This window comes from Citrus sinensis, chromosome 5 (genome assembly GCF_022201045.2).
Source record: "Citrus sinensis cultivar Valencia sweet orange chromosome 5, DVS_A1.0, whole genome shotgun sequence".
In the NCBI taxonomy this organism is placed as follows: domain Eukaryota; kingdom Viridiplantae; phylum Streptophyta; class Magnoliopsida; order Sapindales; family Rutaceae; genus Citrus; species Citrus sinensis.
In genome coordinates, this window is record NC_068560.1 from 28,213,996 (window position 1) to 28,232,449 (window position 18,454).

General features: G+C 31.1%; 2 protein-coding genes across 2 annotated transcripts in view; both read right to left on the bottom strand.

The window, feature by feature from the left end:
* Positions 1-18,454, bottom strand: part of LOC127902147 (putative disease resistance protein RGA3) — a 30,455-nt gene that overhangs the window by 6,667 nt on the left and 5,334 nt on the right. The window lies entirely within an intron of this gene.
* LOC127902158 (putative UDP-glucuronate:xylan alpha-glucuronosyltransferase 5) lies at positions 11,634-12,175 on the bottom strand. Its single transcript, XM_052440863.1, has one exon. It carries the CDS (start codon positions 12,113-12,115, stop codon positions 11,693-11,695), a length of 423 nt encoding a protein of 140 aa, XP_052296823.1. The 5' UTR covers positions 12,116-12,175; the 3' UTR covers positions 11,634-11,692.

The window sequence follows — 18,454 nt, forward strand, 5'->3', positions numbered from 1 at the left end:
TAGTAAAATATTTTTCTTATTTTTTGCCCGTGGACTTAGGCTAAAAGTCGAACCACGTAATTTCTTGTGTCCACTTTTTGTGCTGTTCTTTGTTTTCTTACAATTTCATTTTAGCTGCGTGTCTGCTTCACTCATCAATTTCCTAACAAAGTAAACATCATCAATCATTTTCCTTTTGAATTATGATTTTTCAATCCAAAAAGTAGATGCTAGTAAAAGAGAGAGTTAAACTTGACTCACCCGCTTTTCTAATTGTTCTGATTTGTTGTATAATTTATCTAAAACGTATATAACACATTCTCAATTTTATTACTATAAACTTACGCTGTATTGTCTAGTCTTAGTAAGTAATGACTCAATTGGATGTGGGAGGATACCTTCCGCTTTGACCCAAAAAACTGTTTCGAGGACAGTATTCTTACTCAACTTAAGTGCGGAACAAAGAAAGAAACGGTAAGAACATTAATGAAAGTTAACATACAGAGCAAACAAGTCAAGAGCACACACAAGAGGAGAAATAATTAACACTATTATTTTACATGGTTGAGTTTCTCTAAGCCCACGTCCACGAAGACAGACACTTGGCCAAGGAAATAATTGACCAAGGAATTTACAAGGAAACTCTCTTTTCCAGAAGTTACAAGAGCCCTGACACTATTCCTCTCGAGGTCTAGTTTAAGTCGCCCAAGCCTCTCAAGCTCCCTTAAGAACTCTGCTTTCTTGCTGTTCAAGAAAGCGCCTGATTGGAATCACATGCTCCACGTGACATCTGGCATAACTAAATTTGCTGCTGTACCCGGCCAATTTATGATGCCACTTAGGGCATCTCCAAAAGACTTTTTAGATTTTACTCTTCAAATATCAATTTGCTTACTGATATGGCAAATAAGTGGATTGAAAAATATAATTTCTTCCAAAAGACTCATCAAATAAGAATAAGTTAATATTATTTTAATCAAATCTTTTGACTATTAAATTGAATTGCTGTTATATTTTTGAAAGGAAACATAAATAATAATTATTGCAATTTTATCTTTTTAATAAATAGTAATAAAATATTAATAGAATAGAGAAAAATTCACTCGTCAATATTGAAGAGAGAGAAACAAATTTTATTTGAAGAATCTAAATTAACATGTCTTTTGGAGTGTTTAATATTCATATGACTCTTTAAATAAGAAGTAGAATTTTATTTAAAGAGTCTTTTGGAGATGCTCTTATGATACCCTTTCACGTCAGCTTCCCTTGCCCTGCGTCATCATAGGACCTTACATCTTGGAACCTCCAAGAAAGCTGAATCTCTAACAGCCCATCATAAAAGATATTAGTTTTAAAATAGGGAAATTACCAAAAATACCTGCACATTTTGAAATTTGTCAAAAAATGAAGAGTAGAAAGCAATAGGAAAACGTAATTAACTAACCAATTTGATTCCTCTGATTGCTTTGATCTCAGGACTGTTTGTCTTCCCGTGCGTCTTCAATTCCGCAAGACGATCTTGGCTTGAATTTATACATCAGAAGAAAATATCAGTATGCCCAAAATAAAATGTTACTTCCAGCGCAGAAATAAGAGAAATTGACACGCCTTCTTCCATCACAGCGGATGGTGTCATATGGACAGGGATGGCAATTGTACCCGCAAACCCGCCCAAACCCACCCGCCAAAACCCGCCCGTTGCGGGTAATTTTATCCGTTGCGGGCGGGTTTAGTATTATAAATTAAAACCCGCACATGGATGCGGGTGGGTTTGGTATTAACCTTATACCCGGTGGATACCCGCATGGATATCCACCAAACCCGCAATAATTTTTTTCAAATATTTTTAATTTAATTTAAATATAAAAATATATAAAGAAAATAATGTAATTAATCAAATTACCAAATAGCCAAAGGCTCAAAGTTGTGTATGTGTGTATATGGCTCATCTCCTATTCTAAAGTCATAACCTAAAGAAAACTAAAGACATTTCCCTTCGAATTAATATTTGAAAATATTAATCTTAATTATTATTATAGGCATTGTGTTGGATGGGTGCTTATAGTGGTGAATAAAATGAATATCTTCTCTTGGATCTTGTTTTAAATGATAATATAGAATGTAATTATGATTTTTAGATATTAGTTTGTGCTTTTTAAATAGATTTGTGTAATTTATACTTAAATTTGAGAATTTGTGTTGAATTGATGTGGAAATTTTACTTTTTCATTTACATTGTTTAAATATAAAATTGAATATGTTATATGGAATTTGAGGTTATTATTACAAATTTATATATTAAAAAATTATGATTTTAAATACGGAAACCCGCAAAAAATCCGCCGGATACCATTGCGGGTTTGGTAATTGTTAAAACCCGCTGCGGGTGGGTTTTTTTAAAAAAATTAAAACCCGCTGCGGGTTGCGGGTGGGTTTGGTAATTTAAATTTTGTGCGGGTTTGGGTTTGGTAATGGCAAACCCGCTGCGGGCGGTGCCCATTGCCATCCCTACATATGGAGGTATTCTGTCGCGGACTTAACGTACTTATCAAGTAATTCATAATTCCTAGTTTAAAAAGTAGAGTAATTGGATATCTAGTCCGTAAATTCAAGATATAATAACTCTTGACAATTATATATTCATATACATGTTAGTAGCATGATGCTACCAATATTCGCTCCTTTAGCATTTAAACACTTGATCATTGAAATAATTTAAGAAAAATGTTGTTTGGTTACTAAGAAAATATCTCAGAAAATTTTCAGAGAACTTTCCAGAATTCTTGCCTTTATTTCACTAAATGAAAAATGTTACAATTACATTCAATTTATATTCGATGCTTTAGCATTACTATAACTAACTCAGAACATACTACACATGCTTAACTACAGCTCAATATATACAGAGTAAGTCATAACAAACTTTTAACTACTTATGCTGAGGTGGCAACTGAGCTGTTATTCTGCTTAATCATCTGACGTCACCAACTTGCTGGTTTTCCTCAGCTTGAGCGTCTTCTTCCTTTCTGTACAATGAGCTTCTTTAACAATCATTGAAGCAGCCTTTCTCACCAACCTAGCTCCGACATTAAACTATAGAGTTATCAAGACCGACATTCGATGACGTAATCACATAAAGTTGTGCTTATGCCTACAAAATGGCTGAATACTCTTTAATTGGATTACAAACAACAAACGAGTAAAATGGAGCAGCAGAAGAAATTACCATTGGCTGATGGTTGTTGCAGGCGTTATGAGAATTCCTCAAGGGCTTCCTTTGATCAACTTCCCATTGGTCTCGATGTTGCAAACGTGGGATATCTTAGGCCCTGTATCCTCCTTGCAACGCTCTTCTGAAATAGAACATCTCCCACCTTGCCCCTGCCGAAGTTATGAGTCACCCCTCAATTTCAATCGAAATACTGCTCTGCCATGCCCTTATACCTTAACGTAATTACTCTGTTAAAAAATCTTGCTTTGAAAATCTCAGTAATTGAACATGCTCAAGAAATCAGTCTCAGTTTGATGCATTACAAAAATAATCAACCACACAATGGGCTGATGATTATCTACAATTGAAAATTAGCAAATGAAGAGGTGAGAGCAACTACAAAAGCATAACTAACCAATTCGATTCCTTATTGCACCATTCCTGAATCCTGCCCTCTGATCGGTTTCATCTCAGTACTGTAGGCCTCTTCCCGTCTTCCATATCGCAAGACGCTTCACCTAGCCCAAAACATACCGTTCTTGGCTTGAAAATGGAAAGTCTCATGCAGTGCAGAAATCAGAGGAATTAACCCACTTATGACCATCGTGTGTGTATATAGTAGACGATGTCATCGATACTTATTTTGTCACAAAATTAGTTAACATACACTTATATATAAAGCTGAAGTAATTAGATGTCTAATGAGTGTTTAAGATATTACAAATTAAAATGTTGCATACTCTGGACATTAACATAACATAAAATTTGATCCACAATTTACTCAATTTCTGAGTTAGCTTACCAAAAGTATTGTAGCAGAAATAACCAAATCAACCCAGGTCCTAATATGGAGCCCCTGCGCGTCAATTAAAGTAAAAGCTTGATCCTCTGTTATCCGAAATGGTCAAACAAACATTAAACCAAAATGTTGAAGTCTCTTTCTTTTGCAATTCTAGCTCTAACTGATGAGATTGATCGAAAAGAACAACCAACATTAAGATTAATTTTTATTTCCATTACTAGGAAATAGAGAATTAAATGGAATTCTCTCAGTAAAGCTCACCAATATCTGTCTCCGTCATCACATGGATATATCAGACTAGCTATCTAATCCTTTTATTTTATTTTTTTCCTTTTTCATTCAACAGCTTCAGCATTTAACAAGAAAGCTCGGGCTCCTACAATGCTTAGGCCTCATCACGATTAAGTACTCGTACGGTAGCGCAAGTAGCAGGCCTGGCACCAGTCTGGATCTGCTAGAGAAAAAAATTTTACACATGCGCCCTGAAAATCTGTTACATAAATTATGTCCTAATAATCAGCAATAATTCAAAGATGCGGATAAAAAAACACTATAATGTACAAACATACACCTTGTTTATATTTTTTGTATCACAGGGACATAAACTTCTCAAGAGTCAAGTCCGACATTTAATTCAACCCATAAACTTGTGCTTGTAGCCCGCATAAATGGTTAAACAAATATTATCTTTTCGACTTGAAGATTGGATTACAAATATATAATAGGAAAGTAAAATGGAGGAGGAGAAAGAAATTACTGCCAAAAATAAAATTACCCGTAGGAATTTTATTTGGTTAGTAATTGAGAAAGAAATTACCTTAGGTGATGGCTGAAAGGAATTTAGATCTATCAAAAATAGATGTAAGCAATTAAAAATAAAAAATTAATTACTTAATTAATTTTTTTAGAAGTACTGTTCACTGTTACTGTTTGCGATTCTGTTTACCACAACTGTTTACAGTTACTGTTCATCCACATAAAAAATATTAATTTTCCAAAAACACAGCAAAATTCAGAAAATAAATGATACAAAGATTTTTACATAGTTCGAATTAATCAATCCTACATCCATGAGGGCACGCCAAGATGAAAAGCAATTCACTAAGTTGAGATGTTACAACATATGGATTTACCAAACTTAAGACTCTCACTTATAGTTTATCACCATACAATTTACTCAACTTTAGACTGAATCTGCTTCTCTTAAATAATTGCTACCCCTCTTGATCCACGATCCTCAAGGCACTTCGCAAAGTGATCAATGGCAATTCTTCAATTCTTCAATGTCTAGTGATCCAAGATCCATATAGAGTCTCAACAGAGATGAAAAGAAGATAATAAAACAAATCAACACAACATGGTGCGCCAAATTCGGATTCTCTAGGGACGAGGCCAAACTTTGCTTCTCTACTTTATGCTCTGCGTTGTGCCTGTCTTTAATTGTGAAATACCTCTCTTTATATAGGCACTAGGGTTTCACCAAAATAGCAAGTTTGAAAAGACTTAGATACTTTCCAAATAAGAGTTTATTTCCTCTTATAATTCCTATGAATCTAAATAGGAATAAATATGATCTTCTTGCATTACTTGTCTCCTAAGAAATATCTAGAGCATTTAATGACTTCTTGTTTGAACCAACTTCTTGCTCTAAATAGATCTCATGCGCCAATAATAGAATCCCACCATTAATTGACTTGCTAAAATAGACATTTAAATAAATTAGGAAACAAATATTCCTAATAAATTGGAATCTCACTAAATTAGGGAATTAATAAATTAATCCCTATTACAAGATATGCAATAAATAAACTTCCAATTTAACTAGACTGGCCATAAAATGCCAACTCTATAAATAATGGACTTAACAATGGCGATGGTACTTGCAGTACTCGTTTTAAAAATCCTCAAGGTTCGAATTTGACATATTGGTGATTGATTAAGATGCTGGGAATGTCGCATATCTTGGGGCAGTCCTCTCATGTTTCCTTTCTGTGATGTTCTTCTAAAACAGAACATGAACTAATATCTGAATCCTGCAGTGTTGTTTGTTGTACGCGGAATGCGGAATCAAGCGCACCAAATAATCACAGAAAAATAAAGGACACAAAATTTAACTCAGATACTATCTATGAATAATATAACTCAGTACCTCACTTCATGCAAGCTTTGATATATTATTCCTTCTATCTATTTATCCACTGCTAATTGTTTTATAAAAAATTTGGTGCACTGAAGTGAACCCAATAACTCCTAGCTGGAAGCAACAATGTCCAATTAAGCCGCCGATACAATCAATCAAACAATAAGGAAAGGATCAACAACACAACAAGCACACCCAAGGCACAAAGATTTACATGATATATCCACAGGTGGTGATGCTGGTATCCACTATACGTGTGATGAAAACAAGTGTATATATATAAAGAACACCACCTGTCTCCTCACAATAACCCCCTAGAATACAAGCGCAAATAAAAATGAGGCAATTCCTGCTCTGCTCTGTTCTGCCCTCATGTACGTAATTCCTCTGCTAAGAAATATTGCCTTAAAATCTCGGTAGCATATGCATGCTTGACCAGCAAATCAATTAGACATATATAATTATCAACCACACAGGAAATCAGCAAATCAGTGGTTTCATGAATTTGTAATATTTGAACATCAGAATATGAAGAGTACAGGGCAATGGGAAAAAGTAATTAACCAACCAAATAACTTTAAATCCAAATAAGATAAGTAACGTATGAAAGCAGGGTTGAAGCCCACCTTAGAAGCTCCTGTCTATGAAGGCCAATAAATCTCCTGCTATCTGTTTACTTAGATCTTTATGTATTTCTATACACTTTTTACTCTACTCTGTTGTTCAACCTTCTTTGGTTTTATGTATCTATTTTATGTGTATTGAGAAGGCTAGTTACTAGGTGTCAACTCTTCTCTTTAAAAGATAAAGTTTTGAGAAAAGGAAAGAAAGACCACGGCCAACTACCTTGTCACATTTTGCATACCAAAATTGGATATTAATTATGGTCACTGTCTTCAACCTGCTAACCAAATCCAAAAAAATTGGTCTTCCCGATTGAGTAAGTGAGCCCTGAAAAGACATTACCCAGCTTAAAAGCCAAATGAATGTAGACTTGTGATTGGTGCAATTGGTTTTAAAGAAATTAGTATGCATCCCCACTGAAAGCCAGTAAATAGAGTTGAAGAAGATGCTAATGTGCCACAGCTAACATAAGCATAATTTGATCAGCCGAATGACTACCAAATGAAAAAGCAACATAAACTTAACAGAACTGTTAGGATTAATCGAAGACACATATATTTGTGCCAATTTTCACACCTTTAGCATTCAAACCTTGCTCTAGAACAACTGCTGTGGTCCGATGCTGCAGGCAAAAAATTTGACCTACTCACTCACCAACCTAGCCCCAAATAAAATTTTTGAAATTCCTTGAAAACCTTAACATTATATCCAAATAAAATAAACATAACTTGTGTTTGTGACGTAATGAGATTGCAGTGCATTTGTAGAGTGTACACTTATCTGCCATTTCGTCGGAACAAATTTTTTTACTTCTCTTAAAATTTGCATAATAAATAGCAATATGGACAAGTACCTACTTATGAAAGTGTTAAGATATTTTTACATTTCTTTTTTTTTTTTAAGGAGTAAAAGTGATTATTCATTTTGTTGATACCCATTTACTCTATAAATGCCACCATGATCACTGAGATATGTTCATGAATAAGCATCTACCATCAGATCGATTCGAAAACGGAAAGGAATAGAGAAATAAAAGGTGAAACAAATGAAATAATTAAGGAGAGGAACGAGATTCTATTGTCTGGTTATAACTGGAAATCAAGCATGAAAAAGGAATTGATTTTTTTTTTTTTTGGTTGACAGAATACACTTTCAACTAGAAAAAAAAAATTTGAATTTGATATTTAACAGAAAATTCAAATAAAATCAAATTCATTTGTAATTTAAGTTCATTTCATTCTTAAAATTTGACATATAGAATAAAATTTATAAATGTTTCAAATACAAAAACATATTACTATTCAAAATAATAAAAATTTTCATGCAAAAAGTTAAAAAATAAAATAAAACTGTTTGATGGAGAATGAAATTGAGCAGGGAAAGTTTGATGGAAGATGCACACATATATTTTTGAGTTTTTTTAGTTCATCTATTAATCCCCAGAAACCAGTTGCAGAACTAGTGGGAAATCATATATTTTTTAATGGAAACAAATACGAAATTGGTCCTCAAATTATTGTGTAATGCATTTTGCAAGAAATTTGATAGCCTGATTATGTTATCCACGTCTTGAACTTTTCAAGTTATGACGTACCTTTATGTAAAGATCAAATGTTTCAAGATCCAAGATTTAAGGTGGCCCAATGCTTCAATATTGTTAGTGTTGCGGTCTCAAGTTTTATAATCTTCTCCTAAGATTTCTTCTTTTTCCTCGCTTCAACCATGTGTGAACAGTTAGGGTTTACTATTTTGAGGCTGTATAAATAATGGGTGAAATTCGGGGTTTGTAACTTGGAAGCGAAAGACAAGAAGATGTTTTATGTAGGGAAAAGGGAATTTTACGGGCAAAGATCCTGAAATTTCAGAATAATTGAGGGAGACAAGAGGGAGTTCATATTTCGTTGGAGACAAAGAAAATAAAAGGGAAGGTTGAGTTTTTATACTTGAAAATAAATGAGAAATTTTAAAAGTAAGGACACCTTTTATTTAATTAAAGATGACTCATTATTTAGCGATGAGTCATTTTTATATTGTAAGTAAAAGTAACTTTATAATAGATGACGTTAAAAAATAAATAAAAGTCATCTAAACTAATAGATGACAATTAATAGCATGCGCGTCGTGTATTACACGTCATCTTTGTCATGTTTTGTGGTAGTGTTTGTTGCTAAACCATACAATTATGAAATTTTGCTACTCAATCTTGTATTGTTGTATTTCCTTGCTTTCAGTTTTCTTGATCGGAACAAACAACATAAATAATGATGCTATATTAAAAAAAAATTAAAAGAATTTCACTCGTCCTTCATTTGTTATCAACAATATGATATTGCCTGGGATCTTTCGGCTTAATCTTCCCGTGCCCATTGGCCAAACTTGCATTCTCAGCAATTCTTCTCCATTTCTTAATCCTTTTATCCATATGCTTTGTTAATGCACAGTACTGTTGCAATTTTTTAGGCATTGCATCATAAATTTGCCACCATTTCTTATGAGCTGAATCACTGGCAAATACATGGCGACTCACCATGTCCCAATTGCAATCATAGTCCTTGTAACACATCCATGGCTTTAACCCCAGATAATGAATTGCATAAAGACCATCACCCACTTGATGTTCCTTATCGTCTTGCTTTGAAAACTGTTGGGAAAATATGCTCTTTAAAAGCATATGTGTTTATTTAATTGTAATAAATAATTTTCTGATTAATAAAATAAATGAGGTATTTTATTCAAATATCTTAATTGCATTAATATTTGTATTAAAGTCCATTTAATCATATTATATGTATTTATGTGATCACTATGTGGATTCACAGAAGATATAAATATAAGTTATCTTATGATTAAATAAATTTAGTTCGCAGTTGATAAATAAAGTTGGGCACTTTATTTAGGTATAGAATGTAATAAATTCATTGAATGATTTGTCTTAATCATATATGAATTTATTGATGCAGTACGACTACATTGAACAGGATCACATATGAGATTTAATTAACTTTATAATAATTGTCAGACTTATTAAATCTCATAGGCGTTGATTTTATTGTAATCTTAATCTTGAGTTAATTATGATTTCATGATTGTAATTGTTATTCCATTTGAGTTACCAATGGGCACGACACATCCTTGTGGTCAAGATTACCCGGTATCTTAGTGGGAGCAATTATGAGTATTGGAGTTATGGATTAACAATATAGAATTTGTACAACACATCTCTTGATGGGTTTTCGGCACTTGATCATAGAATTCTCTGGCCAGAGTGTGTCAACATATTTAGTATGTTGAAAATGATCATTAGAGAAAACCAGTAAGGATCAAGGAATAAGATATTATTAAATTGATTGGATAGTTGAGATATCAATTTAATTAACGATGTGGTACAAAGGATTGTGCAGTAAAGAAATCAATGTGGCTTGGGACGAATTATTATTCCACCATGTGAACACTTCATTAAGACATCCCTGGTCACCTCCATTGTATGACGAAACCTTAAAGCTTTTGAGCATCATATCTTCAAACTTGCACAATGATGGCTCAATCACCATCACCCCAGAATTGAACAACACTTTGTCATTTCCTGCTGCTGATAATTCAGGGTAAAAGAAGAATTCATCGATGTTTTTGAGTACTAAAAGATCAGAATCAATGAAGATAATTTTATCATATTCAGTGAGTTGCCATACTCTAAGCTTGCTATAATTCCACTTATTGTACGAATCTTTCTTGGCAAAGGGGCTACGTATGCGCGAAATCCACTTGGTTTTCCATCCGGCAGCTCTCAGGCCACGGAGAGACTTGCCACTTATTGATTTATCATGAAGGAGAACGAGATCTCTCGTCGAGTTTTTTTGGATTATGCTTTGCGCTAAAGCTATTGCACCACATACATAAGCTTCTGATGATTGTAGGACGGTTACATAAGCTTCTCTTTGATGGTACGTTGTGTAGTTCAGTTTTGCTAGTCTTGCTTGTGACATAAAATATCTCCATATTTCTTTGCCTGTAAATCAAAATAAAAGCACTCAAATATTAATTTTAGGTTAATTTTGCAAAATTAAGAAAAATGAATTACATATGAAGGTTTTGAAGAAGTCGTGGCGTCCGGATTAGGTTATACTTTCACTGAAATTGAAAGTGCAATTCTCTAATGCCACATAAGTCTTAATTAGGAAATTGATTTATGTTGGCTGAGTTACCAAATTTTGATGCCTTGGCAAATTTTCATACAATCAGAATCATGACTGCTGCCTGTATACATTCTGTGTCTGTAGATTATTACAACTCTTTAAGGATATCAAAATTAAAGAACCGGTCAAATTTAAACCAATTACACTTGTGCACGAGTTGGGCAAATTTAATTTGGATTTGTCTCATTTATTAATGCTGAACGAATAATTTACTAAAATTTGAAACAAAAGAAAGCAGTAAATTAATGACCCACCATGACCAGATAAATCACCCACTAACCTTTTTTTTTCCCCTCAGAACACCTCAAATTTCCGAAGAAAAATAAAATAAAATCTCCTGCATCCATTTCTTGTGAACATTTTATATTTTTTTATATGCAACAAGCTTTCATTAAAATTTAAGACTCTATCCTCTAGAATAAACTCCAAAACATATCGATTAAAATCATAATATTTTTGTTCTCACTATAGATTCGCCTATATAAGCGACCATTAAAGTAGGAAAAAAAATAACAATAAGAGCCTAAATACTACTTCGTAAATAATCAAGAAATATGACAAGCAACAAGAACAACAACTACAGATTCATAAAGATTTTTACGAAATTTTAAGTCACATTTTAATGCATATAACATTGTAAAATTCTTGGAACTGAGTACAAACAGTAAGTTAGCATTTGGTTAGAAAATTGTTCAGGGGATTTTCTTCTTCAAGTGATGACCAAATTTTCTTCAGTTTCCAAACTACTCGCTATCTAAAACACAAACAAAATGTTTTCGAGAAACCAGGGAAAAAAAAAAGAAGAAGAAGCAAAACTCACCAGTTTGAGCATAAGCAGGAGCAATTTGGCATGACCCAACAGGCAGCAATACTTTATGTTTTAATCTCCTCAAGTCAGGCTTATAAACCCAATAATCCCCTGCATGCTCCACAAGATCATCACACCTGAACATCTCCACCATGGCCCCACAAGAACCCACAAAGACAACGTACACCGGCCGATCAACATCAGGTTTCAACCACCCACTCTCCACCGCTAGATTCGCCACCACGAGATTCACTTGCAACCTAAACACATCCCCCATCCCACCACCTCCATCTCCATCTCCTCGGCAGGGAACCCTAGCCACTATCACGTCGAGGTACCCGTAATCCTGCGCCGGCATGGGTATCTCCGGGCACGCCGGTGGGGCCCATTTGTGATCTTCATCAATCCACTACGGGAAAAAGTCTTCCCACTTTTTATCCTCACCCACATGGTCGAAACGTACGTGAACAGTTTCAAAATGCATGTCACCACGTACGCCATCATCGTCGTCGTCGTTTATATTTACTAAACCAACTTTAATTTTGTGACCGTTGATGTGTTTTTCGACAATATCGAGCCATTTGGGTCTGTGTATTAAGTGGTTAGTATTGTATTTATTATTTGGCTCGTAAGCCAAATGGGGTTGTTGTTTAGGTTTGAACGACAAAACGATAAGGAAAAGCGAGAAGGAGAGGAGAAGAAGAGAGATTATGAAGAGCTTTTGACTGAAATTTGTGGGTTTGTTAGAAGAAGATGATGATGAAGCTGCAGCCATTTGATTGAATTTTGCTTCACATCTTTGTTGAAAGTTGAAAGATTTGTTTTGAGTCGACATTTTGTTTTAAGTTATATCCAAAGCATCGAATTGGAATGAAAAGATTGCATTGCAGCATGTTGAGCTTTGTCAAATTGTCTTCTTATGTGTAGGTATTTTATCACACGCATTTGATGCGCGTGGATAGGTTTACTAAATGTATTTCCTTTTTTATTATTATTAAGATTAAAATGTACTTCTAACTTGTCAAATAGGCTTACGATATCCTATATAAGAAGGCAACAAACATAATACACTTGTTACCCATTTCCGACTCTCCACAAATTTTACTATTTTTATCTTATATTTCTGCGGCCATTAGATTTTTATCAAACAATTGTTATTTACTTATATTTGTTACTTTATTTTGCAAGGTAACAAGACCCGTCAAATTATGAATAAAATCTTTTACGCTACACAAAAAAATTATTTAGTGCACGTAAGAGAAAAGTTATTTGTATAAGATTAGATATACATAACTTGATCGAAATGAAATAATATAATTGTAAAAATTAACAAAGTAAAATAAATTATACGCAACTATCTAAGACTTATAAATTCTTAAAAATTCTTACTCTTTGTATATGGTAAGGTAAGAAATTTGAGATCCACCTTCAGTTCGAAAAAAAATTACGTCCAAACTCAAAGTCTTTCCTTAGTGAAGCAAAGAAATTCGTACGAACAATATGATCATATAAGCAAATTATTCGTAACCAATAATAAGAAAATTATGTATCATACATAAGTCAATAATGAGATTTTTTTTAAAGTTAATTATAATATAATTGAATGGTAACTTAATTTTCTCCTACCCATGTGAGCTAAGTGGTACATAAGAATGAGGTTTTTTGAATAATAACAAAAAGTGTAACAAAATATACTTATGTAAACTAAACGCTATATAAAAAGTTCCTTTTATATACTACTCTCTCTCTCTCCCTCTCCCCCCTACAATCTAGGTATTTTTTTAAAGTTCATTTTTTAAAAGAATGGAGAGTGGATTAAATCTAAATCGATTTTTTTTAGCCTTTACCTCCCTTAAAATTCAAAATCTATTAGCTAGTTAAATAACAGTACTTGAAAATTATTTGACTAAATCATTGAGGGCATAATTTAGACACTGATAAATAGTTAAAAAATTTCAATTAAATATGATCATCTAATGGCATTCTTAAAGTTCCGTAATCACAGCCAGTACAATGGTTCTATCAAATGAAATATTTCTATCCAAAATCAATTTCTTTTTTATCATATGGAATTAATCGATTTGAAATTGTGGATTTTTAATAGATATAATAAATACCCCAAGTATTTTGATAATATTCTAAAATTATCGTTGAGTTAGTGTGTGGCTTCGGGAGTCACTGTCATGAACTTGGTCAGTCTAACAAATATAACGTAACCCATGGTATCATCAAAATATGTGCAACCTTGCTCAGTAGAAACCAAATCAGTTTAGGGAAATTATCTCTGTTGTCTTGGTCAATCTTTCGTGACTTCATCAATAGACATAACATGTAGCCACGCCACAATTTTTTATTTTAGTTGGAATGCTTAGAAGTCTATTAAAAATTATAATGTAACCTAACTAAGAATAATATCAATTATTCTATTTTAATATAATATTTAATTAAACTATTGCCATTATTGTACTTAGCCATGGCTCATATGTGGATCCACTAATTGTTTCGCACCGTTGATTGATTGAGGGACGGTCAAGATTTGATTAAATATTGGAATTGGTATGCGATCTCATTAAAGTTGACTTCTAAAATTGCATTCTCTATTATTCAGATTTAAAAAACAAGAATGATAATATGATAGTTACGTTTTAATATTCTACGTTTGAAATATGGGTACAGCTAACTTGTAACCGTGATTTGGTACCTCATTTTTTGTCTTTTTGTGATCTAACCATTGGATTCAACTCAAGAGTTGCAAAAGCTATTCTAACGGCGACGATATAATTAGTTGGTTATTAACGCTGCAGCCCCTCTTGTTTCATAAAAAAAAAACTAAATTTCAAGATTTTGACACATAGGTTCATCAAAATATTTTATGATCTTTATATGGGTCCAAGTAATTTAATAAATGAATATATTTAGATATACAAAAATATGGATGGATTATTTTAACTAGCTAAAATACTCCCCACATCCATTTATTTAAAATATCAATTACAAAAAATCCCATTTTCTAATACAATTTTTTTAAATAAAATACCCATTTAATGTTTTACCATTTAAGATCTTATAAGGATAAATAATTATTTTAATTAAATAATGAAACTTAACTTTTATTTATTTCTATAAATTTGCTCAACATCAAATAACCTTATAATTGTTAGTATAAGATATAAATTTAGTCTAAAAAATTTATTCAAAGGGTCCCCTTAGGGTAAAAAATTAATTATCATATGATAATTTGGTTGGCACAAACTCTATTATTCTTAATTTACTTATTCGTGCCAAACACTATATTGGAATTACATTTTAGTAAAATAAACATATGTCACCATCTTTAACCGCATTCAACAGGCCCTAATTGTTAAGATTTTATTAAAAAGAGCAAGATATAGTTCTTTTCTTATTATAGTAGTAAAAATAAATAAAAATAAACACAATAGATTTCTTTTAAGAGAATGCAAGCATTATTTTTATGAGATTTTGTGTTCAAGAAATTAATCTAATTATGTGGTTAGAAGACTCTATTTTTTGATATTTTAGAAGAATTATATGTTGGATAAATGAATAAATTAAGATCAAAGCAAAACAAAATGATTGAGAAGAAAACCGAAAGAGAATAATTTTTTAGAATTTTAAAATTTTCATATTTTAATTGGGGTTTATTTTGTAAAATTATTGAAATTTATAGTTTTTAATATTACATAAAATAGTAGAGATTGTTGAAGAAAATACCAAATAAATTTTTTAAAATTCTAAAATTATTATATTTTTATTAGGGCTTATTGTGTAAAAGTTTTAAAATTTAAAATTTTTATTATTTACCAAAAACAATGGGGACTGTTAAAGAAAATGTCAAAATTGGGTGTTTGGTATAACGGGGGCAAGGTAGTTCCGTCCTTTGATTATGTTTCTTCTCAAAGCTGCAAATCTCATTTACATTACCTGGTCGAAGACTTCTTGAAATAAATTATTTATGCTATTAATTCAGTTAGTTAAGGATATACTTTAAATGATATGACATTTAATCAACCAACGATACAACATATATCGATTTAATATTAAGATATCTAAACATAATGAGACGACAAGATCAATACTCAACATACAATTTAATTTTAATACCATTTCTTTCATAAATATTGATACAATAATATTGAATCAATGTCATGTCACTTGGTTTACTTTATTTACTTATTACTTAACTCTTTTAGTACCCATACGTCACTCATTAAACTCGTATATATTTTGTATGCATCGAATTATTGAGAATAGAATTCATAGAGTTCAACTCTTGCGCATGAACTTAGGATTTCTCTATTAAGTTTTACTTGGATATGATTATATTTTCGATTACATATGATTTTCATTAAATCACTACTCTAGTTGGCATTTCACATCACCCGCAATTGATTAGTTGCTTTCTAATCCAAAAAAATTAATATGGAAAGAAATAAATGGCAACCGATAAATATTCCAACATTATGTATTACGCTGAAGATTAAGCCATTCCCACTACTACAAAACTGAATTTCTTTGATAGAATGCTTTTTCACATGATCATGTATGTGTCAAAGTTTTGTGACAGATATATTATTTTGCTGATGTCGCAAACACAATCCTTTCAAAATCTTTAGAGGCCTTGAAATTTTGATTATTCTATAAGAGAATAGTTACAAGATTCTGTCACTAATAGTAAGTTAAGTGGTTCTTGATAGAATACTATCAAAACATGGCAAAGACCCATTAAACTTTTTAGATGGCAAATTCTTATTGGTTGAGCAGGCCTTTGTTTATCTGATAAGGTGATGAATTTAGCCTACATAAAATCTTTTAAAACTGTCATTTTCAATGCCTAAGTGGAATTAAAAATTTAAAAAGAAAGTTCATTGAAAGAATTATGTCAAAAAAATGAAAATATTTAAAACACATTTTTGTAAAATATTAAAATGTGAGATTTTATATAAATGTTTATAAATATTATAAATTATTTATAACTTACGTTCAACGTAAGTTACGCTCAGCCCGTCCAATTTCATATAGTCCCCCTATACTCTATACTATTTATATTTTATTCATAAATATTATAAATTTTTTGAAATGTAAAATTTCGTTTAACCCCCTTATACTCAATTTTATTTTATTAAAACCATAGAGTATGAATTCGCCCCCATAATTTTAAATTCTCAAAATAACCTCCATTTAATTAAAAATATAATTATTGTTAAATGAATTATAATTATAATTATAATTTTATTATAATCATAAATATTTTTTTAATAGATTATTGTTATTAAAATAAAATTTTGTTTAGCCCCCTCTACTCAATTTTATTTTATTAAAACCATAGAGTATAAATTCGCCCCCATAATTTTAAATTCTCAAAATAACCTCCATTTAAATAAAAATATAATTATTTTAAAATGAATTATAATTATAATTTTATTATAATCATAAATATTTTTTAATAGATTATTGTTATTATTAATAACAAGAATAAAAAGCATTATAAATTGTTAATAATAATAATAATAATAATAATAATAATTAATGATTATCTAACTAATAGTAAATATATTGCTAATTCTACCTTCGACTTTAAATACTCATTATCGGGTTTCAAGAGACCAATGAATGATAATTTCTGTCAGAATTTTAAGTTTGACCCAATAAAAATAATTTTGTATTTAAAAAATAGAAGCAATAAAAATGTGTTTACATCCTCGAATGTGTAACAACTTAGCAAAAAGCACTTAAAAATGACCGTTTAATAATGAGATGCCTACAAAATCATTATTTATGAAGGTAACAAAAAAATCCTAAAAGTACTTGAAATTAAAATGTATAGACATAGAAAAGAGTCTCCTATATAAATATAGACTCAGTGTTTATTCCATTCTATTATAATCATAAATATGTTGATTATCATTAATTATTATTATTATTACTAACAATTTAATAAAAATATTATTAATTATTGTTAATAGATTAATTAATTATAATATTTTTTATTATCGTTATTAATAATAACAATAATCTATTAAAAAATATTTATGATTATAATAAAATTATAATTATAATTATAATTCATTTAACAATAATTATATTTTTAATTAAATGGAGGTTATTTTGAGAATTTAAAATTATGGGGGCGAATTCATACTCTATGGTTTTAATAAAATAAAATTGAGTATAAGGGGGTTAAACGAAATTTTACATTTCAAAAAATTTATAATATTTATAAATAAAATATAAATAGTATAGAGTATAGGGGGACTATATGAAATTAGACGGCCTGAGCGTAACTTACGTTGAACGTAAGTTAGGCGCCCTCTTTCAAAAAGCCTGACTTGAGTTTGAGCTTGAGTATTTCAGGTCTAATCTAATAAGCAAGTTTATAAATTATAAATTTATGAAATACAATGAAAAAGGTTTTAAAAAAAAGAAAAAGGTTTAAAAAAATTAAAGTATAAATATGAGGTTTTACAATTAAAATATCAAATAGTGGCAAAATGAGCGCCCAAAAAGTGCGGCAAATCAAAATTATTCAAAATTCATCTCTTCAATCCCTTTTTATTTTATTTTAGAGGGAAAAAATTTTTATGTACCACTGAAATAAAATTAACCCAAAAACATTCTGTAATTGAAAGCTTGGAACGAATTTCACGCCTCTCGCCTTCTCTTTCACGCATTTCGCATT